The following is a 26,583-nucleotide window of genomic DNA, read 5'->3' on the forward strand; positions in this document are numbered from 1 at the left end:
GCCATTTGCAAGGCTGGAGAAAACCAAAGGCAAACAGCTTCTAAGAAGATCGAATGTGAGGACTGGCTGTGTTCCCAGCATCTCAAGCTTGCCTGGAATGACCAAGTAAACAGCTGCCGCAGAAGTGCCTGGCCAGCCCAGTTCATCTTGTTGACAGAAGCAGCGATAGGTAAGAGGTGATAACATGTTGCATCTGTTAGTCACTCATCCTGCCTGCAGCCCCCCCGGAGGGTCCTTCATGTGTGGGGAGTGGTTCCCCACCCCCCACCAAAGCATGGAGAGCAAAGGGGGCATCCCAGTGCACAAAGTAAGGCAATCAGAGGCTTACGAAAAAAAAAAAATGGGGAGCAGGGGACAATCCTCGGGAAGCACTGCAACGATCATCAAGATACAGGTTTGCTGGCATGCGAGCAACAGATTACAGGACAGCATGCACTGCCTGTTATGGCCCCAGCGTTGTTTAAAAGACAACAGAAAAAGATGGTGGAGCTACAGGAGGCACATTTCTTCTGTTTACATGTGTTTTCTAATTTCCCCACACGGAGCGCACGCTACTTGTGTGATTCTTTGCTTGAAACAGGCTGCCTGGGTCCACACTATTCATGCACGCCCTCTGGTCAGAGGGACTCCTCTCGGGCATGAGAAGGCCTGGCTGTTTTTCTGAAGATGTCCAACACAAGGCAACTCCCAGTCCCCTCTGACTGCGGTCAGAGTCACATCCTTCCCCCACTGAGGGTCCCGACCTGATCCCTTCTTTCTTTCTTCCCGGCAGTCGGCAGTCCATATGGAGGAAGGACAGGAGGAGGGCTCTGAGCCATCCTGCTCCCCACTGCCTCCAAGAACAGAATGATCCTGAAGGCACCAGAGCCTCCTGCACTGTCTGAATGGTCACCATTCTGCAAACTGCGAGCTATCTAAAACAAATCCTGAGATGCAGCAGGTAGAGGGGATTGGGCTGAGGGTGTAAAAACCAACAAGACCTGGAAGTTGCTTTTCATTTCAGCGAAGAGATAATCCACCACAAACCATGAAACACACCCTTTTAAAACACACAGTTCAACGGTTTTCAATGTACTCAGAAAGTTGTACAACCATCATCAACACTAACTCCAGAACATTTTCATCACCCCTCAAAAGAAACTCCATACTCATTAGTTCTCACTCCCCATTTTCCGCTCCCCTCAGCCTCTGGCAACTACTAATCTGCTCTGTTCCTATAGATTTGCCTATTCTGAATATTTCACATAAACGGGGTCATACATTATGTAGCCTTTCGTACCCAACTTCTTTCGTGTTGGTTTTAACATTCATCCATGGTGTAGCATGCAAGTGTATCTATTTCTTTTTATGGCTGGATAATGATACAGATATACCACGTCTTGTTCATCTATTCCTCAGCCGATGGACACGTGGGTTCCAGTTTCTACGTTGAGGGTATAAATGAAGTGGTATGAACACTAATGTACAAGTTTTTGTGTGGATGGGTGTTTTTCAATTCTCCTGGGCTAGAAGTGGTTTTTTAAAAGCAAATTCTTGTTATTAGGTTGTCATTTGTGTCTTTCACACATCAAAAAAAAAAAAAAAAGAGCACAGGATATTTAAAAGATAGTTTGAAATACCTGAGACTTTCAACTACATACTTGGGTTCCAAGAAACTGACAGCTGTGGGTCCTTGTTGTTCCCCAATCCCACACATGTATTTTTATTGCAACTCCTCTGCTCCTCCACCCCAGGGGCCACCATGTCACCATCCTTACCCCGTGGGCTTCACCAGTCCAGTTCATCCTCGAAGAAAAAATCTGCGCTGCAGCACATGAAATATTTAAGCTATTTTTCTAAATATATACATTATTTAGCTTACAGTCTATAAAATATTTACATTGTTCCTCCCACCCCCAAATATCTGCATTATTTACAGTACAATCAGGAAAACATTAACCCTTGTAGGGCCTTTTGTTGTTGCTTTTAACTTTTAATTTATATTGGAGTACAGCCAATTAACAATGTTGTGAGAGTTTCAGGTGGACAGCAAAGGGGCTCAGCCAAACATATGTGTATCCAGTCTCCCCCAAACTCCCCTCCCATCCAGGCTGCCACATAACATGGAGCAGAGTCCCCTGTGATATCCAGTAGGTCCTTGTTGGTTCTCTGTTTTACAAGGCATCCATTCTACATGGCAGTGTGTACATGTCCATTCCAACCTTTGTTTTGTGACCTGGGCAGTGTTCCTGGGTGTCACTGGGTGCACACAGACACAGGAGCTAACACAGTGTTCAAAGCCAGACGGACAGAACCAGTCACACCTGTCACCAGAGGGCACAGACCATTGAATTCCTAGGGACCAGAGGACATAGACCATAGAATTCCTAGGGAGGCAGTTCTGGAGGCCAAGCTCGTACCCTACTCGTGTTGACATTTATTTTAGTTGCTCTCTGAAAAATGGGAGCTCATTCCTATTGGGCCCTGGCCTGGGTCACCCCTCCAGGTGTGACGTCAGTCCTCACTTAATTTTAAGGAAAGTCTCTCCTGCTACCCACGTCCTCTATCAGGCCGTGGTGAACACAGACAGTGGTTGTGACCCCTGAGCGCTGGCACAAGCCCCTCCCAGGTCCCGAGTTCTCCATCTGGAGTCACCTGCCTTAAGAGTGGGAAACAGGTCTAGACAGTCATGTTCTACATCTGCCTCAAAAACCCATTTACTTGCACTTGCAGCCTTTTTTTAGAAATTCTCCTCCATGGAAAGAATGAGGCTCAAAGGTGATTATTTTTTATTATTTATAATATGACCTTAATTTTTAGAATCAAACAAGGGACTTCACTGGAGGTCTGTGGCTAAGACTCCATGCTTCCACTGCAGGGGACATGGGTTCGATTCCTGGTTGGGGAACTAAGATCCCACATGCCGTGCAGCATGGCCGAAAAGTAAATAAATAAAGTATAAATTATATAAGTAAAACATGCCAATAAGTCATTATTATTATATAATAATAAAGAAAATAAATACTAGTTCTTATTATTATTCAGAAATAGATATTAATGCAGAAAGTAAAACCCGCTTTGTTCTGTAATCCTATTCTTTAAAGATAATCACTGTTAATAGGTGGACTGTAGAGCCTTATAGAATCTTATAGGATGGCTTCTGTATTTTACATGAAATAAGATGACACTAAACCACCTTCTCCTCTAATCACCTTTTATCGCACAAAACATCAAGGCTCTTTTTCCATGCAGGTGCCATAATTAACAGAGTCCCTTCCTTTGGACACGTAGGTTGGTCTCAGGCTTTGTAATTACATATAATGCTGTAATCAGCATCTCTAAGGGAAGCTAAAAAACTGATCTTTGTGACGTAAAGGCTAAAGCTGGGCATGAACCACCAAGGGTCCCTGAGCATCTGCGGCAATGTAATAGGGGTGACCTGCCCTGGGTTTCCAGCCCAGCTCTGCTGCATGCCCCCCTGAAACGTCAGGAGTGTGAAATCAATTCTCTCATCTCCTGGTTGTTCAACTCAGGAGAGATTTCCTCTTCCTCCTCCTCCCCCCTCCCCCCAGTACCTCTACTTACCCTGCTTCTGTTTTGAATCTCTAAAATAATGTGACAAGTTAATGATGGTACAATTATCTAAATGTTTAACAGACATGTTATCTAAGTGAGTCGGATTGAGATTCCATCCCGCTGACAATAAACATCAGTGGTGGAGCAGAAAGCGATAGGCAAATTATAGCAAACCCTGCAATTTCAATGCTATTAAATTTGGAGGAATAACAGCCTTGAGGCCTGTAAACTCTGAATAAAATAGGCCCTTGTGTTTGTCCAACTATTAAATCAAAATGCTACCAACATCCTAGAAAAAAACAAGGCGATTTATGGCTTTTCAAGTTTAAGTTACACATTGGTTTTTATTAACTCCTTTCTGTCATCAGGCAGCAGTGGTATCACGGGGGGAGAAGGGAGCACAGCCAGAGAGGAAGGGGCAGGAGCTGAAAAGATGGAGGGGATACATGGGGCCAGCGGGAGTCGGGGGTGGAGAGGTGAGTGGGAGCCCCAAGGCTGACCACGGGGACTCTGGTCTGAGGACCACATGAAAGGGAAGAGGCCATTCTGAACACAGGCAATTCTGAATCCAGTTAAGTCCTCTCTGCATATGAACCTTCGAGTTGCAAACTTTCAAAGATGCAAGCGTGTGTCTGGTTCCAGCAAGGAACCAGATCCCGTGCCACCCACGCCAGCCGTGAGTGAAACTGCAGCTCTCCCTCTGTCTCCCGCTGCTGGCGGTCCACCAGCTCTGCCATCTCCCACCTCCTCGCCCTCCGCCAGTCAGGAGCGCTTCTTGCCTGCTCACTCAAGGCCAGCCCCCCGATGCCAGCTCTCGTATTGTACTTTTCAAGGTATTGCACGGTAAGATGTTTTATTTTTTATGTTTGCTATGAATTATGTGTGTGAGAAATATTATAAACCTATTACAGTACAGTACACAGGGGCCGACTGTGTTAGGGGTACCTAGGCTAACTTCAATCGACTTAGGAACAAGCTGGACTGACCAACCCACTCATGGAACAGAACTTGTTCGTATGGAAGGGACTTACGACCATAGGAGAATGACACGCACCCGGAAGTTCCATCAGACTCCCAGCTGGGGGCCCTGAACTTGAAGCCCAGCTCTTCCACTGAGCGAGCCATGCTACTTAAACTGCTCTGAGCCCACAGCTCCTCAGCAGTGATAGGGGCAGTGAACCTGCCTCTTAGTGGGCTCTACCAGATAATATATAAAAGCACCAGAGCCAGGCACAGTCCAAGCTCTGAACAACAGTCCTCAAAGATCAAAATCGTTTCAATCCCCTTAAACTTCTGGAATAGTTTTTAAAAGACAAAAGATCTTTACCTTTAATTTCTTCTTCAGACACAGTATGCATTTAATTTTTTATTGAATACACATCTAAATAAAATGAAAGAAGTGGTTGTCTACTGGTGAGACAGAAACTGCAAATGTCTAATGTGCTTAGTTATGTCTGGCTCTTTGTGACCCCATGAACTGTAGACCACCAGGCTCCTCTGTTCATGGGGTTCTCCAGGCAAGAATACTGGAGTGGGCAAATTTCAGTGAGTGAGTCCTGCTCACTGCTGTATCCTTATCCCAGGGCCCAGCATCAATGTCCAGCACAGAGCAGATGCTCAAGACGTCTTCTGAATGAATGAGCTTTAACCTCTTCTAACCCAAATCAATCTCAGTTCAATTTTCCTCTCCAATCCCAAGAGAGCTAAATACCGCCGATCCCCTCAAAGTGTTAATGCTTCATGCAAAAGTATTGGGGTGGTGGATGGGCAGAGCTCAGAGGTTCCGTAGGGCAGCGAAACTCTTCTGTATGATACCATGGTGAATACACATCATTATACATTTATCAAAACCCAGAGAATTTACAACAACGAGACTGACCGCTAACATGAACTTTGCAGGATAATCATGTATCAACCTCGGTTCATCAGGGGTAACAAATGCACCATTCTGATGAGGGATGTTGACAGGGAGGGAGTTATGTTGGGGTGGGGAGTAGAGGGTATACAGGATACTCTATGCTTTCCACTCTATTTTGCTATAAATCTAAAATCACTAAAAAAAAAAAACAAACTCAAAATCTATTCATAAGCAGCAGCACTGGAGGTCAGTCCAGAAGGAGCCAGAGGGCCCTGGCACCGCTACGGTGACCGGTGCAGAAGGCAGGCGTGGCTGGGCAGCAGGTGACAGCAGGCTGCTGTTCCCTACACCACAGCAACAGCTCCAACAGAGCTGAGAGCCCTGGGCTTGGAAAATAAAACTCTATATTAGGCATCAAACACGCCTCGATAGTAATAGCACAAAACGAGCTCAAGAGTAAGTCTGTGCTGGAGCACTGACTGCACAAACAGGGGCACATGACTCTCCCTCCCCAAGTGCCCATGACGTCCTGCAGCCGTCCCGAGCTCGGGCTTTCTCGGGTTCAATTCCCTGGCACACCACGTGAAACGCTATACCAATCACCCCTGATATTTATAAAAGTCAAAAGCTATTATGCTTTCAATGGGAGAGGTCACGCCAATCCAAGTGGAGCCCACGTGTCCATCTGATGACGCCCCTCCTCCCCCCCGCCCTCCAGCTGGGCCAGGGTGGGAGGCTCGTTCTGCCTTTTTTCCACGTCAAGCTGTGGGGAGAGGAAGTTCTTTCTCATCTGCTGGCCCTTCTCTCTTTCCCTCCCCCATCCTCTTTGGGACCAGGGGAACAGAGAGACTGCCCTTGGGAGGAGGAGCCAGAACAGTTGCTGGTTTTCCTACTGCGGGAGGACAGGAGCCAGCCGCCCTGACAGGGCTCCTCCGTGCCCAGCACCACCCCTCGTGCCAGGCCCAGGGCGGGAGGGGGGGCCAGAAGGCCGGCAGCCACCCCCAGGTAAGGAATGTAGCTGCTCACCCCCTTTGATTCTCTGCCCCGGCTGTTCATCCACCACCGAAAGTCCTCCAAACAAGGACTTCATTTTCTCCTCTGGAGTTCAGGGCCAGAGACAGTCCCCACAGCTCTTTCCAAGTATCCTTAATATATCAGGAGGGACAGAGGGGCCAGTTCAAGCAGGCAGCCGACAACACCAAGGTGGGAGCACAGCTCTCTGCACAATCAAAGGGTGTACATGTGTGTGCTCGCGTGTGTTTGTGTGATATCACTGCCTTCTCCTCCCAAAGCCACGACAAGGTGCCTCCGAGCCTCCTTCACACTGAGGAGGAGAGGGCCCCAGGGAGGGCGCCTCCAGCGCCTGCTCCATGCTACCAGGGGTGGGCAGGTCCTGCAGCGCTGCTGCCGTTGTCCGCCGGGTGAGTCAGCTGTTCTGGGCCACTCGACCCTCCTGAGGTTGACATGGAGAAGCTGAGAAGGAGCATCTCAGCATTTGCATCTGCTTGAATGGCTTTCTCTGTGACGCAGGAAGGTGGAAATGAAGCAAGTTTTTCTAGGCCAGCAAAATAAAGTCCTTATTTTGTAGTCAAGAGTGGAGAGTACTTTGGCCTGGAAGTAAGAACTCGTCGGTCCTAATTCTGGTTTGGCTTATTTGTTCTCAACTGACCCCCCTCTGCAAACATAGGCCTCTGAGCCCTAGTTTTTTAGGCTGTTGAATGGGCAGAGCTGAGCCCCCGGCTCTGCACATTAGGTATGATGCCCAGGCCCACATGGGGAGGAGAAGCAACATTAAAACACCAGCTTTAGGGTGCAGGAGCCCGAAGCACACGTTCTAGCCATCCTGGACGGGTCATCCTTAACTTCTCTAAGTTTTAATCTTCTCTAGCAAAGAACAGGGAAGGAAAATGTCTATGTTTTAGGACGGTAATAAGGACTTAATAAAATCATATCTCCAAAATATCCAATAGAGTACAGCTACTATATTATCTGTGCGTGCATGCTAAGTTGCCTCAGTCGTGTCCGACTGTTCGCGACCTCATGGGCTCACCAGGGTCCTCTGTCCATGGGATTCTCCAGGCAAGGATACTGGAGTGGGTTGTCATGCCCTCCTCCAGGGGATCTTCCTGAGCCAGGGATTGAACCCGCATCTCCTATGTCTCCTGCATTGGCAAGCAAGTTTTTTTTGTTTGTCTGTTTTACCAAGAGCGCCACCTGGGAAGACTATATTATCTGCAACCAAAGCAAATTCACCCTACTTGTTCATTTCCTCCACAACACACTGTAGCCTTCAGGAAGGCAGGGACCACCCCTTGCACACAGTAGGTACTTCAAAACTTAGTGGATAAATGAATGAAGGAAGGATGGGACGAATCAGCCGCACAGGCTACTCTGGTATGTAGCGAACACAAGTCACTAGCCTGGCCAACCTCGTGGGGCAGGGAGTGGGCTGGAGAAGAGAGGGGAATTGCTTTGGAGCAAGTCTGGAGATCAAGTGTCCTGGGCTCTAAGGCGTCCATGAAGCTTCCTAGCCCCAGAACTCCTAAGCTCAGGAATGACTTTCTGTCTCTTTTCCTTACCTGGGTACTACGAGGTCATAAAGTGGGATGACACAGGTCTGACTTGTATTTCCAGAATACCCAACAGGCAACAGACATGGGCCAGGACACCAGTGGGGGACTCAAGCTCCTGGAAGGGGGAACACAGGACCTTGCTGTGTTCCAACCCCAGCTCTGCAGCCTGTCCGGCCTAGTTGGATATGTTATCGGTTTAAACGTCGGAAGAGGGCAGTCCCCCCGGGAAGCTTTGAGCATTCTAGGAACTAGGGCCTTAAATAAAATCCACTAAATCTGCTGAGAGGCTGTTTCACATGCACAACTTCATTATGCCCTCACCTCTCCCCACTGCACCTACAGCAGGGGCTCTTGGCTCTACAGGTACGCTGGAAACACCCTCTTGACCAAAGGACACACCAGGATCCTCAAGATCCCATCCGCTCAGCAAAGCAGCTGCGCCCCATTCTTACTCCGTGCTTACCGTATCAGCCTGCCCCTTCCCCTCTCACCTACCACCATCACCACTGACTGACCGCTTACTCCATGCAAGGCCTGTGGTGAGTGCTTTCCACGGATCATCAAACTAAATCCTTACAACATCCCTTGTACGACAGCATCGTTGCTGTCACATCACCAAGGAGGAAACGGGCTTAGGGAAAGTTAAGCACCCTGCCCAAGCTCATAAAACGTGGAAGTGATGGGGCTAGATAGGACTTGAATCTAGACAGTCTGACACCAGATTCCAAGCGCTCTGAATACCCTGAATGTCACACTCAAGACTTTCGGTTCCAAGGGTCCCGCTTCCTTGAAACCTGCAAGACAAACCTGAACCACGCTATCAGGGCCCCAACTTGCCTGGTGAATAAAGCCCTTGAGAGGTCATCCTCCCTGAGTAGCCATCTGCACATCTGCCTTTCCTGCAGTTGGGTTCTCACAGGCTCTCTGGCCTGGCCCCCAAACACTAGCATTGGCCCCATCTCTCTTATGTTCAGATGGCACATAGAGAGATGTTCTGAGTCCCCTACGTGCGGATGTGTTAAGTCACTTCAGTCGTGTCCGACTCTGTGCGACCTGACCCTATGGACTGCAGCCCGCCAGGCTCCTCTGTCCGTGGGAATTTTCAGGCAAGAATACTGGAGTGGGTTGCCGTGCCCTCCTCTAGGAGATCTTCTCAACCCAGGGATTGAAGCTGCGTCTCCTGTGTCTCCCGCGTTGGCAGGTGGGTTCTTTACCACTATTGCCACCTGTGAAGCCTCTGAGTCTCCTACATATGAATTAAAAGAGCTGAAGGTTCCTTCAGCTCAATTCCAAGGCTGCCACACTGAGATTCTCCCCCCTCCCCCACAGGGCCTGCTGCAGACTGCCCCAGCCTCCTTGCCCTCAGTTCAGCAGCTGAGGTATCTCCCCTGCCCTCTAATTAATGCCACCCGATCCCATCTGTTGCCCCTAGGCCTGTTCACATCCCAAACGGGGATGTACAGTGGCTCGGACAACATTATGATTTGTAAAACCCACTCCTAATTAGTTTGACTTTGAATGAAGAGGGTAATTATTTTTAAATTTATTAACTGCTGCCTGGCCAGAGAAGTTTCCAGATCAAATGACACAGAGAAGCTATTTCTGTTCAGTGACGCAGCAATTTATATTACTGATCGGTCATTAAAACCTCTGGCACAAAACCACTTGTGTTTCCTGAGCCAAGATACTGTCCGTGTGTCAAATTTCAAACCCGGAGTATAAATTAAGCCATTAATGGTATTTATCAATTTATCTGGACTTTTAAAGAACTACTTACTAATTTAAGACATTCCTGATATAGAACCCAACTGGTGCACTGGGTGTGTGTGTGTGTACGTGTGTGTATATGTGTTTTCTCGCTTTTTATTTTACTGAACAGTGTAAAAAAAATTCTGATGTGTAAATGAAGTACAGGCATCTTGGGGAGCTGCAGAGCTGTTAATTCCTGACTGCTCTGCAACCCAAACATTTTGGAAGCAGCAGTGTTTTGCAATATGTATTTGTCATAATATAAAAGGTGTAAAGTGATCTCTGTTTATCTCCTCCAAGTCTTAGCTGTAGCAAAACAGAAAACTGAAGTGTGACAACGAAGCCTGAGCCCAGCCCAAGCGTAAGTGTGTCGTCCCTGAGCACCAGCTGGAGCCCACCAAGATCCTGGAGGGCAGGGACAAGGAAGGGTCCCACCCTCGGAGCCAGAAGTCCTCCAGGGTAAGTGGAGGAGCTAAAAGGGTGAGCCCTGAAGATGATGTGTTTGGCGAAAATGGGACTGGAAATATTTTCTCCTAAATTCATTCTGCAGTGTCAAGAATATCTGAGAAGCACCCTGATAACCCATCCCAATGCCATGCTACACGTCAGCTCTGTGAATTCCCTACGTGGCGGGGCTGCCTTGAGCATGGAACTCCCAGACCCTATCTATTTCAGGGATATTGTATACTATCTCCCGAGGGGCACACGGTCATCAGGGTATTGAGAATGCTTAGTTAAATAGGTCACAGGGATCCAAAAGAGCTCTGCCCAGGATGTGGCCATGAGCTACATAAGCTCTCCCTAAACCGTTCAGCCACAAACCCATGGACAATAGTAAGTTAATGAGCAGGCAGCTGGGGATTGTTAGAAAGAGCACTGAAGTCAGAGTTGGGTCCAGTTCCAGCTCTTCACTTCCTAGTGCTGGGCTTCTAGGCCTCCATGGTCTCATCTGTAAAATGGGTACAGTGGAAGAAAGTGTTTGGTAAATATAGGTATCAGAAACATAAGACGGCAGTTTGATGACTTTACTCTCCCAGGGTCTCTTCCTTCTCAGAGCTTCTTCCCCGCTCTCTTGTTCGCTCTCTTAAAGGATATCTGGTACCCCACTGGCTTCCCTCAGTCCAACAGCTTTAGCCTCACTTTCAGCATTCCTTATAACGAGGCCTCTCTCTTCCTCAGAGGCCCCCTTTCTTAGAACAGAGATGGCATCTAGATGTCACGTTGTGTTTTTTCATTGATTATTAGGGGAGTCCGAGAACCCATCTGGGTGCTGCAGGTTCTACAGATATGTCCCCTATAGTACTGTGCCCAGCTCTGCCTGTCAGCAGAACTGCCTCGATGCCAACCTGAAGCTGACAATACGGCCACCACCACCTCTGTCCCCAGCCGAGGACAGCCTGCCCAACACCAGGAGGGGCCAAACGCTTCTCCTGGCAAGGAAGCGTGCCCCTCGCTCACAGCCAGCTGGGAAGGGAGCCTTTCTGAAAGCATCCACCCTGGTTTCTTCTGCACAATTTGGATTCAGCTTGGAGATAAAGCAGAAGTAAGTCTGAGGGTTAAAACTCCGGTGGTTAAGACTTACTTCTAATGTAAGGGGCACAGGCTTGATCCCCGGTCAGGGAACTAAGATTCCCACATGCCTGCTCCACAGTACTATCCCTGGCCCCCAAACAGGTCTGAAGGAGCCGGACTCCACCTCTGCTAAGGAAGGATGTGCACTATACCCCTTTGCAGGTGAGGACATCTGAAGGGCAGAAAGGACTAGGAACAAGGTTATCCACCTGCTAGCCAGCAAAGTTAGATTCCACCACCTCCCCAGTTTCTGACTCAAACTTCAGCTTTTTTCCAATCACTGTTGTTTGGCCTCTCAAGTCATGTCTGGTGTGCCAGGCCTCCCTGTCCTCCACTATCTCCCAGAGTTTGCTCAGATGCATGTCCATTGAGTTGATGATGCCATCCGATCAGTCTCATCCTGTCACCCCCTTCTCCTCCTGCCCTCAGTCTTTTCCCAGCATCAGGGTCTTTTCTAATGAGTTGACCTTTGGCATCAGGCAGCCAAAGTACTTGGAACTAATATTCTTTTCTGAAAAATGTTGGTCACTTTCAAGTCCTCACTAACTTAATAAATCCTGGAAGGGCATTAGTCCTAAGACACCTCCTGGTTTTCAGAGCCCAATCAATACCAAACTCTAAAAACAGGTTGCAATGTCATTTACACTTAGTTAAAATGGCAAATTTATGTATCTTTTATGATAGTCTTAAAAATACACTAATATATCAAAAACTACAGAACTGGATCCTTTAAACACATGACCAGGATGTGAATTACATCTCACGAAAGTTGTCTGAAAAACAATACAGGGAGCACGTCTGCGTTGCTCACTGCCATATACCCAGTGGGTGCCAGGCACACAAAAGGTGCTCAAGAAGTGTGTGGGGTCCTGTCTGTGAACGACACACCCATCTGCTCACTCAGCAGGGACGCAGTCTCTCGCCCTGGCCCTGGCACTTAGGGCAGCTTGCTCCCTGCTGCTGCAAATTTAATCTGGATGGACAGAATTAAGCTGCTTTGCAAAGCTGGCTCAGAGTTTGGTGTCCTTAGCCCCCAGTTGGAATTCTCAGAGCAGGATTCTCAGTTACATGTGCGGTCCAGAGGCAACAAGAAATAGCCGGGAGTCTGAGAGACATGCGTCCTTCCCTGGCTTTTAAGACCAGCTCTGGGATCCTGGGCAAAATCTGCTGGCCAAGTCCCCTTCTCTAGAACCGAGCCAGGGAGACACTGACTGGGCTCACAGCTCACCTAGAAAGTTCTGCTTAATGCCACAGGTCAGGGCAACACCAGCCCAGAGTGCATGATACCAGGACTATGACATCCGTCTTCCACATGGAGAGGCTGATTTTGAGGGGCAGGAAGACGAGAAAAGACTGATGGCAATCACGAACAGCAGCAGCAGCTGACTGGTCTTCCTTCTTTCCTTCCAGCCCCGGTAGCAGCTCAGGGGCCTGCTTCCACAGAGGGCTACCACCAGTCCCTCCTTCCCTGGTGTCCGTCCGTCTCCACGAAGAGAGGGAATCTACTCTTCCATCCTTTGAACCTGGGGTTGACCTGTGCCTGCTGAGAGCAATGAACTGGTGGAAGTGATGCTACGTGTTTCCAGCCTACCTTTTAAGAAGGCTGGAAGTTTCTGCTTCCTGACTCTTGGAGCCCTGAGTGAGAGGTCCAGGCTGCTCTGCTGGAGAGAGAGGCCAACGGGAGGAGGACTGGGAGGCAGATACGAGAGGGAGGGCGCCATCATGGACACCCAGGCCCACACACCACCCAATGCAACCACGTGAGAGACCCCAAGTGAAAACTGCTCAGCTGAGCATAGTCACCTACAGAAACGTCTGATATGTTAACACAGTGTGGCTTTAATCTACTGTTAGAGTGGTTTTCCTTGCATACCGATTGGTAACAAACACTCCTGCGGTCAATTATCAACACAGGAACTGGAGTGATATTTTAAACCCATAAATCAAGTCATGTCATTCTCCATTCAACACCCTCCAATGGCCTGTTTGGCCCATTTTCTATAAATGTTTGTCTGCATAGGTGTGTGTGTGTAGTTTACTGAGTCACAATTCATATACCATACGATACACCAGTCATGCTTTTCAAGGACAAAGTCAGTACTTTTTACTGTATTCAGAGGTGCACAACCATCACATTTTAGAACATTTGAATCACCCCAAAAGAAACTCCATACCCATTAGCATTTACCATTTCCCCCCAAATCTCCCAGCCCCTTACTAACTTCCTTTCTGTCTGGAGAGTCGCCTATTCTGGATCTTTCATATAAGCAGAATCCTATAACACATGGCCTTTGTGACTGGATTCCTCCACTGAGCATAACGTTTTTAGAATTCCTCTTTAAAATGTTTAGAATGTATCAGCATTCCATTCCTTTTTATAGATGAGTAATACTCCACTGTATGGATAAACTACATTTTGTGTATCCATTCATCAGTAGGTTGACACTGAGTTATAGCTACCGTTTTGGCTATTATAAAAGTGCTGTTAAGAACACTTACGTGCAAGTTTTTGTGTAGATACATGTTTTCATATACGCAGGAGTGGAATTCCTGGGTCACAGTATCTGTTTACCTTTTTGAGGAACTGCCTGTTTTCCAAAGTGGCTGCACCATTTTACACTTCCACCAGCAGTGTATGAGGGTTCTGATTTTTCCACCATCTCAACAACACTTCTCACTGCCTGCATTTTTATTAAGCTACATCTTGGTGAGTGTAAAGCATTTAGTATCTCATTGTGATTTTGATTTGTAGTTCCCCAATGGCTAATGATGTCAAGCATCTTTTCATGCGCTCAATGATTATTTGTTTATTTTGGAGACATATCTATTCAGTCAGATCCTCTGCACAGTTTTTGCTTTGGTTATTTGTATTTTTATTAGAGTCCTAAGAGTTCCTCATATGTTCAAACCAAATGAAAATGATTTGCAAATATTTTATGCCCCCTGCCCCAACCCCAAGAATGGACTCTCAGCACACGCAGAATAAAATCCAAATTCCCTGCCAGGACTGAGAGACCCACCTAATTTCTGACCTCATCTCCCACCACTCTCTGCACCTCACTGCCTTCCCCCTACCACCACACTGCCCTTCCACAAACCTGTCAAATTCAACCCACGTGCAGGAGTGTTACAAGTGTTTGTTCCCTTTACTCAGATCTTCTTCCACGAAACCTTTAAGTAACTAACTCACTTTCCAACTTTACGGCTGGGCTCAGATGTCACCCTCTCAGAGAAGACTGACCATCTGACCTAAAATACCCCTTTTCTCCCTTATCCTGCTATATTTTTTCTCACTAGTGCTTATTACAGCCTGGCATTATTGCTACACAATCACGTGCCTATCCTATCGCCCTACTGGAATCTCAGCTCCAAGAAGAATGCTATCTGTCTCATATGTTATTAGACCTTAAAGACTCCCACAGTGCCCAGGATATTACAGGAACTCAATTAATATTTATTAAATTAAATGCATCTACTACTATTTATCGAATGCTTATTATGAGCCAAGCATTCCCCTAAACACTCCAAATAAAATATCTTATTTAATCCCCCCAACACATCTATGCTGCACGGTAGATACTAGTATTACCCTACTTTTCCAACAGGTGAGGAAACCCAAATTAACAGGGCTTAAGTCACGGATTCACAGCTCCACAAACAGTAAACGGCAGTGTCAGGATCAAACCAGTACCATTCCTGTCCCCACTACTCACTTCAGCAAGTCACTTACCCTCCTTTGAATCTCGGTTTCCTTATCAGTGACACGGGAGTAGCTTTCTACTTCAGAGTTATGGAAAGACTGGCTAACTGAGATCAGGTAAAGCACTAAGGACAGGGCCTGGCATGTTGTGAACGCTCAGGAAGCGTGAGCTACAATGATGACGCTGCCACCAAGTACCATGATGGGATGACACTGATGCTATGAAATCAATGGTTTGAGATCACAGCAATATCACTGTTGGGTAATATTGTTCAAATGCACGCCTGTGGACAGACTGCTTTCTTTTAGACAATGACTAGACTCTTGCAGAAGGAGGGCCAGCCCACTGGGCCACTTCAGAGTTAGACAACATCACTGACTTTCTAAAGCCTCTGAAAGTACCAGCATCTCCATGGAGATGGGCTCCAAGTGGCCTATTAGAGACAGAGAGCTTGGCCTGATCCAGGGCAGCTGTTCTTCTGGGGCAAAGTCACACTTATAAGCTCCTGCCCAGCCAGCTCCACAAGCAAGGGTAGCTGAAGACACCACAAACCACCCCACTCACAGCTCCCCAGGGAAACAAGGGCCAAGATACTCACATCCACACGCCACCACAATGGAGGACCTGGAGGATGGGGTCACTCAACAAACCACCCCACTCACAGCTCCCCAGGGAAACAAGGGCCAAGATACTCACATCCACACGCCACCACAATGGAGGACCTGGAGGATGGGGTCACTCAACAAACCACCCCACTCACAGCTCCCCAGGGAAACAAGGGCCAAGATACTCACATCCACACGCCATCCACAATGGAGGACCTGAAGGATGGGGTCACTCAACAAACCACCCCACTCACAGCTCCCCAGGGAAACAAGGGCCAAAATACTCACATCCACGCGCCACCGCAACAGAGGCCTGGAGGATGGGGTCACTCACTCACCAGTATGGGTCTGCCTGTGCGTCTCCAGGGCTTCCTCCTTCGAGAACTGGGCACCACACTGATCGCAGACAAAGGCTTTGGCACCCGCTGCAAGAAAGGGGAGGCAGTTACCTTATTATTGAGAGTGACACTGCAATAGGAAAAGGGGTCCTGGGCTATAATCGTGCAGGTGGACCCTGGGGGAAGGGGCTGAACACCTGTGAAGCTCTCAAGTCAGGGATAACCCACGGCCCCAGAGCCAGCCTGGACCCACCTCCAAGATGTGACCACCCACCCAACTGAGCTCCCAAATGCCCCCAGCAAGGGCTCTCCCAGACCCAAGAGGGAACAGAACCAGACAGCCATAACAAACAGCGAAGGGATCCGGGAGAGATGTGCAAGAAGAAGGGGGATCCTAAGGGGTTCGCACCCAGTGAGGGATGGAAAGGAGTCCCTGATACTGTGAGGGGAAACGTGCCCTGCTGCCCAGACTATACGTTATGGAAAAAAAGAAACTGCTGACACAGCAGTACCTGGATAATTCCCTAACTGAGTATGCCTGGGGGCTTCCCTGGTGGCTCAGATGCTAAAGAATCTGCCTGCAGTGCAGGAGACCCAGGTTCCATCCCTGTGTCAGGAAGATCCCCTGGAGAAGAAAATGGCAACTAACTCCAGGATTCTTGCCTGGGAAATCTCATCGACAGAGGAGTCTGGTGGGCTACAGTCCGTGGGACTGCAAAAAGTTGGACACATCTGAGCAACTAACACTTCCACTTTCTGTGTGTCTAAAACCAAACTGTCGGGACTTTCCTGGTGGTCCAGTGTCTAAGGCTCCATGCTTCCAATGCCGGGTGCTCGGGTTCAATCCCTGGTCAAGGAACTAGATCCCACATGCCACGACTAAGAGTTAGAATGTCTCAAAGAAGTTCGAGGGTCTGCAGCTAAGACCTGGAGCAGCCAAATAAATAAATAAACGTAGGTATTTTTAAAAAGTCAAACCAAACCACATCTACCAAAAATTAAACTTAAAAATATTTAACTGTCTACCCCCCAGAATGACTCTCCTTCAGAATAAAGTCCACAGTCCACAGGGTAACTCACAAAGCCCTTCCTGCGCTTCTCTCTCCTGCTTCTTCTCTCGCTCCTCATCCTCGATCCCTGGTCTCCAGCCCTCCTGAGAAGCTCTGGTCCCCTGCAGGAGCCTCGCACTTCCACACTGTGAGCTCTCTGAGCATCCTTCTGTACCGCCTCTGTCTCTGACAGTCCACCCCTCTCCCCAGCCCCACAGTTCGTCATTATCATGCCTCAGCTCCCACCCTTGCCCCGGCTCTGGTGAGGGGGACCCTCTCCAGGCTCTCACAGCACCCCGTTTGTTCCAGGTTGCGGTCTCACCAGGCTCTCTCCTAAATGCCTGTGGACCCGTCTCCAGCTCCCCGAGGGAGGAAGTATGTCATCATATGCACAGTTGCATCTGCCTAACACCCAGTGGGAATGAATGACTATACATATCTGCGGAATAAACAAAATCAGTTCAGTGCAATTCAATTGGATCAGCTTTTTCAGAACCATTTTTACAAGCATCAAAATAACAGTGCCACAATGTGACAATGACTTTCTACCACTTGCTAATGGCTTTCAAGGCTCTGTTCCTTCATCTAGGGGGCACCCATCACAAGCTTTGGAAGGTTTTCCTCCAAATGTCTTCTAGCTGCATCTCACCCCCTTGCATGCTGATAACCACTGCCCCTACTGAGGCCCTTGTGGGTTGTGTCCAGAACACCGGATGACTCGAGGAGGACTGCCGCGCCACCAGCCACCCTCTGATCCACCCAACAGAGGCAGGTTCCTGATTCCTCACGCTTCCTTGCTCAAAAATATACAACGGCTCACAATTTGCACTGACTCTAAACTCCTCCTCGGGCATCCCTGGTGGTTCAGCTGGTTAAGAATCTGCCTGCAATGCGGCAGACCTGGCTTGGATCCCTGGGTTGGGAAGATCCCCTGGAGAAGGGAATGGTTACCCACTCCAGTATTCTGGCCTGGAGAATTCCACAGTCCATGGGGTTGCAAAGAGTCAGACACGACTGAGTAACTTTCACTAAACTCCTCTGCTTGGCTTTCAAGGTGTTCCATCAGCTCACCCGGTCAGCTGTCCAACTCCAGTGGGAACTATCCTTGCCAGCCCTCTCCGGGTGCCGCGGGGCCCTCCTGGGTCACGGTGACCGAACAACGCCTCTCTTCATTCCTGTCCATTCCAGTCCTAGTCCATTTCCAAGACCAAAGTACACATGTGCCAAACACGCCAGCCCCTCGCGGATCTGCCCTTTCCAATCTGCTATCTGCTGCTGCACTTTGCTCCTTTCGACAAGTCTGAGCACTTCTTTAAGTGTGCCTGCGTTTTAGCTTTGTATTCAAGCCACATAAAGAGGCACAACTATTTCTTTCACATATTTATAGTAGATAGCAGTCTAGCGCTGTTTGCAAACCACCTCAGATTTCCTGGTGGGCTACAGTTCATGGGGTTGCAAGAGCCACACACGACTTAAGCAACTAAACAACAACAACATAGCATATCCCAGGCGTAAGGCAGAGTATTTAGCACGCATCATTTCATTTACTCCTAACAAGCTTTCAAAGGACATAGTGTGATTAATCCCATTTAGCGGATGATTCAACTCAAGTTCAGAGAGGTTAAGGAGCTTTCAGTGTCACACAGTGGCTAACCGCAGAGGTGGACTCAAACACAGGCAGCCTGACTTCAGAGCCTTTCCTCTGAATCCCTGCACCCTTCAGCCTTCCCAGGGTTTCATCTGCAAAGATGCTTCATGAATAGGAAGCTGGGCTCTAGACTTTCTCCCCCTACAAAAAATCCAATTTATCCCTTTTATACCTCAAAGTTTTATGTAAAATTCTAGTTAGAAAAAAAAGTTCCACTGCTTTTCAGTTCAGTCACTCAGTCATGTCCAACTCTTTGCGAACCCATGAACCGCAGCATGCCAGACCTCCCTGTCCATCACCAACTCCTGGAGTTTACCCAAACTCATGTCCATTGAGTAGGTGATGCCATCTGACCATCTCATCCTCTGTCTTCCCCTTCTTCTCCTGCCTTCAATCTTTCCTAGCATCAGGGTCTTTTCAAATGAGTCAGCTCTTCGCATCAGGTGGCCAAAATATTGGAGTTTAAGCTTCAACATCAGTATTTCCAATGAACACCCAGGACTGATCTCCTTTAGGATGGACTGGATCTTCTTGCAGTCCAAGGGACTCTCAAAAGTCTTCTCCAACACCACACTTCAAAAGCATCAATTCTTCAGCACTCAGCTTTCTTTACAGTCCAACTTTCACATCCATACATGACTACTGGAAAAAAACACAGCCTTGACTAGATGGATCATTGTTAACAAAGTAATCTCTCTGTTTTTTAATATGCTGTCTAGGTTAGTCATAACTTTCCTTCCAAGGAGTAAGCGTCTTTTAATTTCATGGCTGCAGTCACCATCTGCAGTGATTTTGCAGCCCCCAAAAATAAAGTCTGACACTGTTTCCCCATCTATTTGCCATGAAGTGATGGGACTAGATGACATGATCTTCGTTTTCTGAATGTTGACCTTTAAGCCAACTTTTTCACTCTCCTCTTCCACTTTCATCAAGAGGCTCTTTAGTTCTTCTTCACTTTCTACCATAAGGGTGGTATCATCTGCATATCTGAGGTTACTGACATTTCTCCCAGCAATCTTGATTCCAGCTTGTGCTTCTTCCAGCCCAGTGTTTCTCATGATGTACTCTGCATCTAAGTTAAAGAAGCAGGGTGACAATATATACAGCCTTGACGTACTCCTTTTCCTATTTGGAACCAGTCTGTTGTTCCATGTCCAGTTCTAACTCTTGCTTCCTGACCTGCATATAGGTTTTTTAAGAGGCAGGTTAGGTGGTCTGGTATTCCCATCTCTTTCAGAATTTTCCACAGTTTCTTGTGATCCACACAGTCAAAGGCTTTGGCATAGTCAATAAAGCAGAAATAGATGTTTTTCTGGAACTCTCTTGCTTTTTCCATGATCCAGTGGATGTTGGAAATTTGATCTCTGGTTCCTCTGCCTTTTCTAAAGCCAGCTTGAACATCTGGAAGTTCACGGTTCACATATTGCTGAAGCCTGGCTTGGAGAATTTTGAGCATTACTTTACTAGCGTGTGAGATGAGTGCAATTGTGCGGCAGTTTGAGCATTCTTTGGCATTGCCTTTCTTTGGAATTGGAATGAAAACTGACCTTTTCCAGTCTGTGGCCACTGCTGAGTTTTCCAAATTTGCTGTCAGATTGAGTGCAGCACTTTCACAGCATCATCTTTCAGGATTTGAAACAGCTCAACTGGAATTTCATCACCTCCACTAGCTTTGTTCGTAGTGATGCTTTCTAAGGCTCACTTGACTTCACATTCCAGGATGTCTGGCTCTAGATGAGTGATCACACCATCATGATTATCTGGGTCATGAAGATCTTTTTTGGTATAGTTCTTCTGTGTATTCTTGCCACCTCTTTTTAATATCTTCTGCTTCTGTTAGGTTCATACCATTTCTGTCCTTTATTGAGCCCATCTTTCCATGAAATGTTCCCTTGGGATCTCTAATTTTCTTGACGAGATCGCTAGTCTTTCCCATTCTATTCTTTTCCTCTATTTCTTTGCACTGATCACTAAGGAAGACTTTCTTAACTCTCCTTGCTATTCTTTGGAACTCTGCATTCAAATGGATATATCTTTCCTTTTCTCCTTTGCTTTTGCTTCTCTTCTTTTCACAGCTATTTGTAAGGCCTCCCCAGACAGCTATTTTTCTTTTTTGCATTTCTTTTTCTTGGAGATGGTCTTGATTCCTGTGTACTGTACAATGTCACAAACCTCTGTCCATAGTTCATTTAGGCACTCTATCAGATCTAGTCTCTTAAATCTATTTCTCACTTTCACTATATAATCATAAGGGATTTGATTTAGGTCATACCTGAATGATCTAGTGGTTTTCCCTACTTTCTTCAATTTAGGTCTGAATTTGGCAGTAAGGATTTCATGATCTGAGCCACAGTCAGCTCATGGTCTTGTTTTTGCTGACTGTATAGAGCTTCTCCATCTTTGGCTGCAAAGAATATAATCAATCTGATTTTGGTGTTGGCCATCTGGTGATGTCCATGTGTAGAGTCTTCTCTTGTGTTGTTGGAAGAGGGTGCTTGCTATGACCAGTGCGTTCTCTTGGCAGAACTCTATTAGCCTTTGCCCTGCTTCATTCCGTACTCCAAGGCCGAATTTGCCTGTTACTCCAGGTGTTTCACTGCTTTGAAGTAATTTTAAAATCTTTTGTTATTCAGTCCCTAAGCCGTGTACAACTCTGTGCACTCCATCAACTGCAGCACGCCTGGCTTCCCTGTCCTTCACTGTCTCCTACAGTTTGCTCAAACTCATGCCCATTGAGTTGGTGATGTCATCCAACCATCTCATCCTCTGTCACCCTCTTCTCCTCTTGCCCTCAATCTTTCCCAGGATCAGGGTCTTTTCCAATGAGTCGACTCCTGGCATCAGGTGGCCAAAGTATTGGAGCTTCAGCTTCAGCATCAATCCTTCCAATGAATATTTAGGATTGATTTCCTTTAGGATTGACTGGTTTGATCTCCTTGCAGTCCAAGGGACTCTTAAGAGTCTTCTCCAGCACCATAGTTAGAAAGCATCAATTCTTTGGTGCTCAGCCTTCTTTGTGGTCCTCACGGTTCGTCCTCACACATGGATGAACTCTCACATTCATCCCTGACTACTGGCAAGACCATAGCTTTGACTATACGGACCTTTGTCAGCAACGTGATGGTTCTGCTTTTTAATGTACTTTCTAGGTTTGTCATAGCTTTTCTTCCAAGGAGCAAGCGTCTTATAATTGTCTTGGAGTATTTAGCACACTAAGGGCGAGAATTCCGAATACAAGTTATACCAGTATAGACTTAAATACTAATAAACATTTAGGGCATTGATCTTGTCTACATTCCTGACAAGGAGCAGGATATATCCTCTATTAGGGGCTCAATAAATATTACACAGCTGACTAAATAAATGAATGATAAAGTGCCTCAGGAAAAATATGAAATTACTTTTCCTTAAAGAGTTTCAAAAATAAATATTGTCATTTGTCTTCAGTGGCTGGAGTAGAATTTTGCCTCAAGGCAGGGAAAATACCATGATCCCCTCCAGGTATCCCTACAAGTTGCAGGGTATCCTAGGGCCAAACATCTGTATGCGGCTTCAAGAGCTTCTAAGAAAGAGCCAGGGAACTTGATGGCAAAGCAGTCACCATGTGCATCCACCCTGGAGGCAGCCAGGCCACTTTTTATCCATTCATACTGGAAATGCAGCAAGTACCTCAAAGGGCAGAAGTGGGAAGCCTCGGGGCGGAGGAAACCATCCCCACTTACAGTGAGAAACTTCCCCCAGCTCCAAATCATCAGCCAGCAATGAATTTCTGCAGACCTGTAAGGAACTGGATTTTAACCCTAATTTTTGCTTTGATCCTACCAGTTCTCATAGCTCCCTAAAGGACTTACAGGTTTTGTTGGCCATGCCACATGGCACGTGGGATCTTAGTTCCCTGACCAGGGAACTGTGCTCCCGGCAATGGACAGGTGGAGTGTCTTAACTATTAGACCACCAGGGAGGTCCCCTCCTGGGTCCCTAAAGAAGGGGAAGGAGGGCCTCAGGAGGGAAGCAGGGGCTGGAAAGGGGAGGGCCCACCATTGCCGTCGCCATGATGCTGGAGCCTCTGGGTCAGGAGCCCACTCGGGCTGCAGCTTCAAAGAGCTGTGGTGATGAGGATTCTTAGAAAACAGCCATCCGTGTGGCTGAGGAGCATCTGCTTTAATGACTGAGAAGCAGGGAGAGGCCAGGCAGGCAATCACGGGCCGGATGTGTGACATCGTCGAAGCCAGATGAAGATAAAGCAGATGAGAGCACACGTGATCTTAGCAAGGGTAGCGGCTTGGCCCAGGCCTGACCACATCTGGCTGCCCTCAAAGTCCTCTGCTCTCCAACCCCTGCCTTGCCGAAGTCACAAAACTGTGAGTGTGTGAAAGTCCCCCATCCTCAGTGACTGTGGGTGACGACCCCCTCCCACGTGGATGCCAAGGACATAGGCTCCCATGCCCGCCTCCCCTCACGAAGCCTCTGTACTCCCCGTCCCCACCCAGACTCCCTCCGCAAACCCCAAGCCCAGGAGCAAGGACAGGCAGTTACGAACCGGGTAGAGGGAGGCACAGAGCCCCCCTCTCCCAAGGAGGCATGTGCCTTTAAATTGTCCCTGTAATGGCTGGCTCAGAGGCAGAAATATTTGGCAGCCCTGAAATTAAAAGTGATAAATGTCCTCACCAAGCTTTGATCGATAATAGAGGCCTCATCTGTTAATCAATAGGACAGTCTCTGCCTGTTTACTGTGCATATGTTGTTTGCTGCTGCCTCCAGCGTGACGTCAGGTTTGCATTGAGAGCAACTCAAGTGTGCATAAACCACACGGCCATTCCCAGAATGCATTACGGTGACATCACCCAGCCGCTGATACATTTATAAGCCATCAGGGCAAGGGGGTGGGGGGAGGTCATGCCAGCTGAACACAATGGGCACATAAGGACACCGCAGCATTTACACCCCCACCAAATTTCTTGGGGCTCATGCAGGGCATGGCTCAGGGACAGACATTCCTTGCCATCCCCTCCCTACATAAAGGGGATGTTCCCTGGATGTCTGTTAAGTAGTTGCCAAGAGGGGGAATTACAGGACATGGAGAAAAGAACATATCCTGGCCCTCAAGAAGCTTATATTCGAGAGGGGAAAGCATGCTGTTAAAAGCCAAGTAGATATAAAACAGGTGGCAATAAGCCATAAAGAGAGAACTACATACGTGAAGAGGGCCAGGGAAGGCGGGGCTATTTTTATGGAATGAGCTGACATCTGAGGAGGTGAGCCCACAGATAAAGGAAGAGCGAGGAGGCTGGCTGGCTGGCACGCGTCAGAGAGCGGAGAGGGACGGATAGGGTTTGGATCACAGGAGGATAAATTCAATAGCAAAGAGGCAGAGCCGCACGATGATCAAGCGGTCTAGACCCTCGCTGTTCCCCAGCTGTTACAGATCAGAGCGAACCAGAGGAGACAACGGCTTGATCCAGAATGGTGAGAACGGGTCCCCAGCTCGCCTCAGCCCCGCCCCGCCGTGGACCTCACACCCCTCATCACACCTCAACACGCATGCATCTCCGTCTGTAAAATGGGAATGATCGGATCCACCTGCCTCACTTGAGGCTATGGGAACCCAAGGAGATCATGTAGCTGATGACTACAAATCTCTGGTTAATCACCAGGCACTCTGCGGACAGGAGATTACTGATGTTCTTTATACCTTGGCGGGTGGAAAGGGCACAGCAGAATGTGGTTAGGAGCGCAGGATTCGAGTCAGACAGATCAGAGTTCAAATCCCAGCTCAGCGAATCACCAGCTGTGACCCTCGGCGAGTTGCCTAATCTCAGTGAGACTGTTGCTCCCTCTGTAAAATGGGAACAGCAAGAGACAGTCCCAAAAGGGCTGTGAGAAGCTGGGCAAAGTGCTGGGCCCCACGGGCCGGGGCAGAGCCACAGAACTGGTCAGTGACACTGACCGCCAGCCTAGACGGGCTCGGGGCCAGGACTCCTTTCAAGAACGCCTTTGTGTGAAGTATGATTGATTTTACTGAAATTCAAGGTACAGCTATTTGGGGGCCATTTATCTCTTGTAAAGTGAGCCCACATTTATAAAGACATATTTCACTATAATCACATACACACACACACACGCACACACACACATCCCTTGTCATGCTAATTTAAAAGGTGAGGGATTGTCTTGTTGAGGGAGCAGAGCAATCTATCAGAGGACCAACATGTCAGTATTGACAGCTCTCCGTATCCTGCCCCCTTCCCCACACACCCCTGCACTTTCTACACTGCTGTCCGAGGAGCTCCATTCATAGGTCCTGTGTTGCCTGCCAGACTCCTTTCCTCTCTCTGTCTCCTCAGCAGACTGCACGCTCCATGAGAGCAGGCAGGGCTGGCATCTGGCTTGTCCTCTACTCCAGGGGTCCCCAACCTCTGGGATCTAACGTTTGATGATCTGAGGTGGAGCTGATGTAACAATAACAGAAATAAACTGCATAGTAAACGTAATCTGCTCAAATCATCCCCAAACCAGCTCCCCGGCCCCCTGAATCATCCCCCAAAACCGGTCCCTGGTGCCCAAAACGTTGGAGACCATCTCTCTACTCCCAATTCTCTCCCAGTACCTGACACGTGGATGGCGCTCACTAATTGCCCCATAAACACAGAAACCCTCAGGCAGGTTCCTGGTTTGCAGAACTGGCCTGTGAAGGGGGCACTGGCCACTCAGGGCACTGCCAGGCCGTCCCCTAGGGGGTGGCAGAGTCCTTGGTCTACACGTGCTGGGTTGCCTGCTGGCCCTTTTTCAAAACTCAAGGACACGGTCTCCGCCTGGAACTCAGGCAGTCTGGAGGAGAAGGAAAGGGAAACTTAGGAAGTGGAGCTGTCTGCTTCCCCAGGAGCAAGATGTCTCTCTTCTCTGCCCGCCCTCTGGCTCCCTGTCCAGCTGCTCAGGACTCACCCTGCTGCAGCAAACAAGCCAGGCCTCCCTCCAGCCCACCCGGGAGCCTCTGGTCAGCCAGAGTGGACCCCCCACAGGCCAGCAGAGATCTGCTGAGCACACCCACTCCCAGTCCAGACGCTAAGCTAAGCTGAGAAAAATGGGGCTATGTTAGCCCCTCAGTTGTGTCCGACTCCTTGGAGCCCCACAGATTGTAGCCTGCCAGGCTCCTCTGTCCGTGGGATTCTCCAGGCAAGAATTCTGGAGTGGGTTGCCATTCCCTTCTCCAGGGGATCTTCCTGACCCAGGGATCCAACGAGAGGCGGCGGGGCGGGGGGGCGGGGGGTGTTGCGAGTGGAAGCAGCCGCCTGACCATTCTGAATTCTCTCCTTCCTCCCTGATGCCTCCAGAAAGTGAAACAAGGGCCAGAGGAAGGAGGAGGGCTCACAGTGGGTTAAGACTGGGTGAAAAGACAGGAGGCAGTGGCCAGAGCCCACATGGAGGCGGCCTGTGTGTGTGTGGGAGCCGCCCCACTCTGGGCTAAGGATCACCCCGACTCACAGGAATCAAAGGCGAGACATGCACTTTCAAAACCATAAAGCTTTCTATCAATGCCCAGCATTCCAACAACAACCGAGCCGCAATCCAGTAGAAACACGGCAGGCAGGCTGCCCGCAGCCGCCCTCCTCTCCTGCCACCCGCTTGGGCTGCTCCTCCTTGGCAAAGCACAGCACCCCCTTGCCCAGAAATGGGGTTGGGGGTCCCGCACACCTAAGGGAGGGGACGAGAAGGCACTGCACACAATCAGATGTGGCCTGCAGCCTCTCTGAAGCCAGTAAGGCGCAAGCCAATGATAAAAGGAAAAAAATTTCAAAATCCCTTGTCTCCCAAAACTCTCCCACCCCCGTGCTAACAAGAAGGGGTGGGGAGGAGGCAGGGAGGAACCACTGAAAAAACACCTAACGTCTGCCAGCATCTAATGTTGAGTACTGTGTCCTTTTTCTTTTAATTCCT

General features: G+C 48.4%; 1 protein-coding gene across 4 annotated transcripts in view; it reads right to left on the reverse strand.

Annotated features, from left to right (window-relative positions):
- Nucleotides 1-26,583, reverse strand: part of ZBTB16 (zinc finger and BTB domain containing 16) — a 203,561-nt gene that overhangs the window by 53,505 nt on the left and 123,473 nt on the right. For all 4 annotated transcript variants that reach the window (XM_018058857.1, XM_018058856.1, XM_018058854.1 and 1 more), the window contains 1 exon segment: nucleotides 15,952-16,038. In XM_018058857.1, coding sequence (XP_017914346.1) covers nucleotides 15,952-16,038 — 87 coding nt within the window.

The sequence above is a fragment of the Capra hircus genome, chromosome 15 (genome assembly GCF_001704415.2).
Source record: "Capra hircus breed San Clemente chromosome 15, ASM170441v1, whole genome shotgun sequence".
In the NCBI taxonomy this organism is placed as follows: domain Eukaryota; kingdom Metazoa; phylum Chordata; class Mammalia; order Artiodactyla; family Bovidae; genus Capra; species Capra hircus.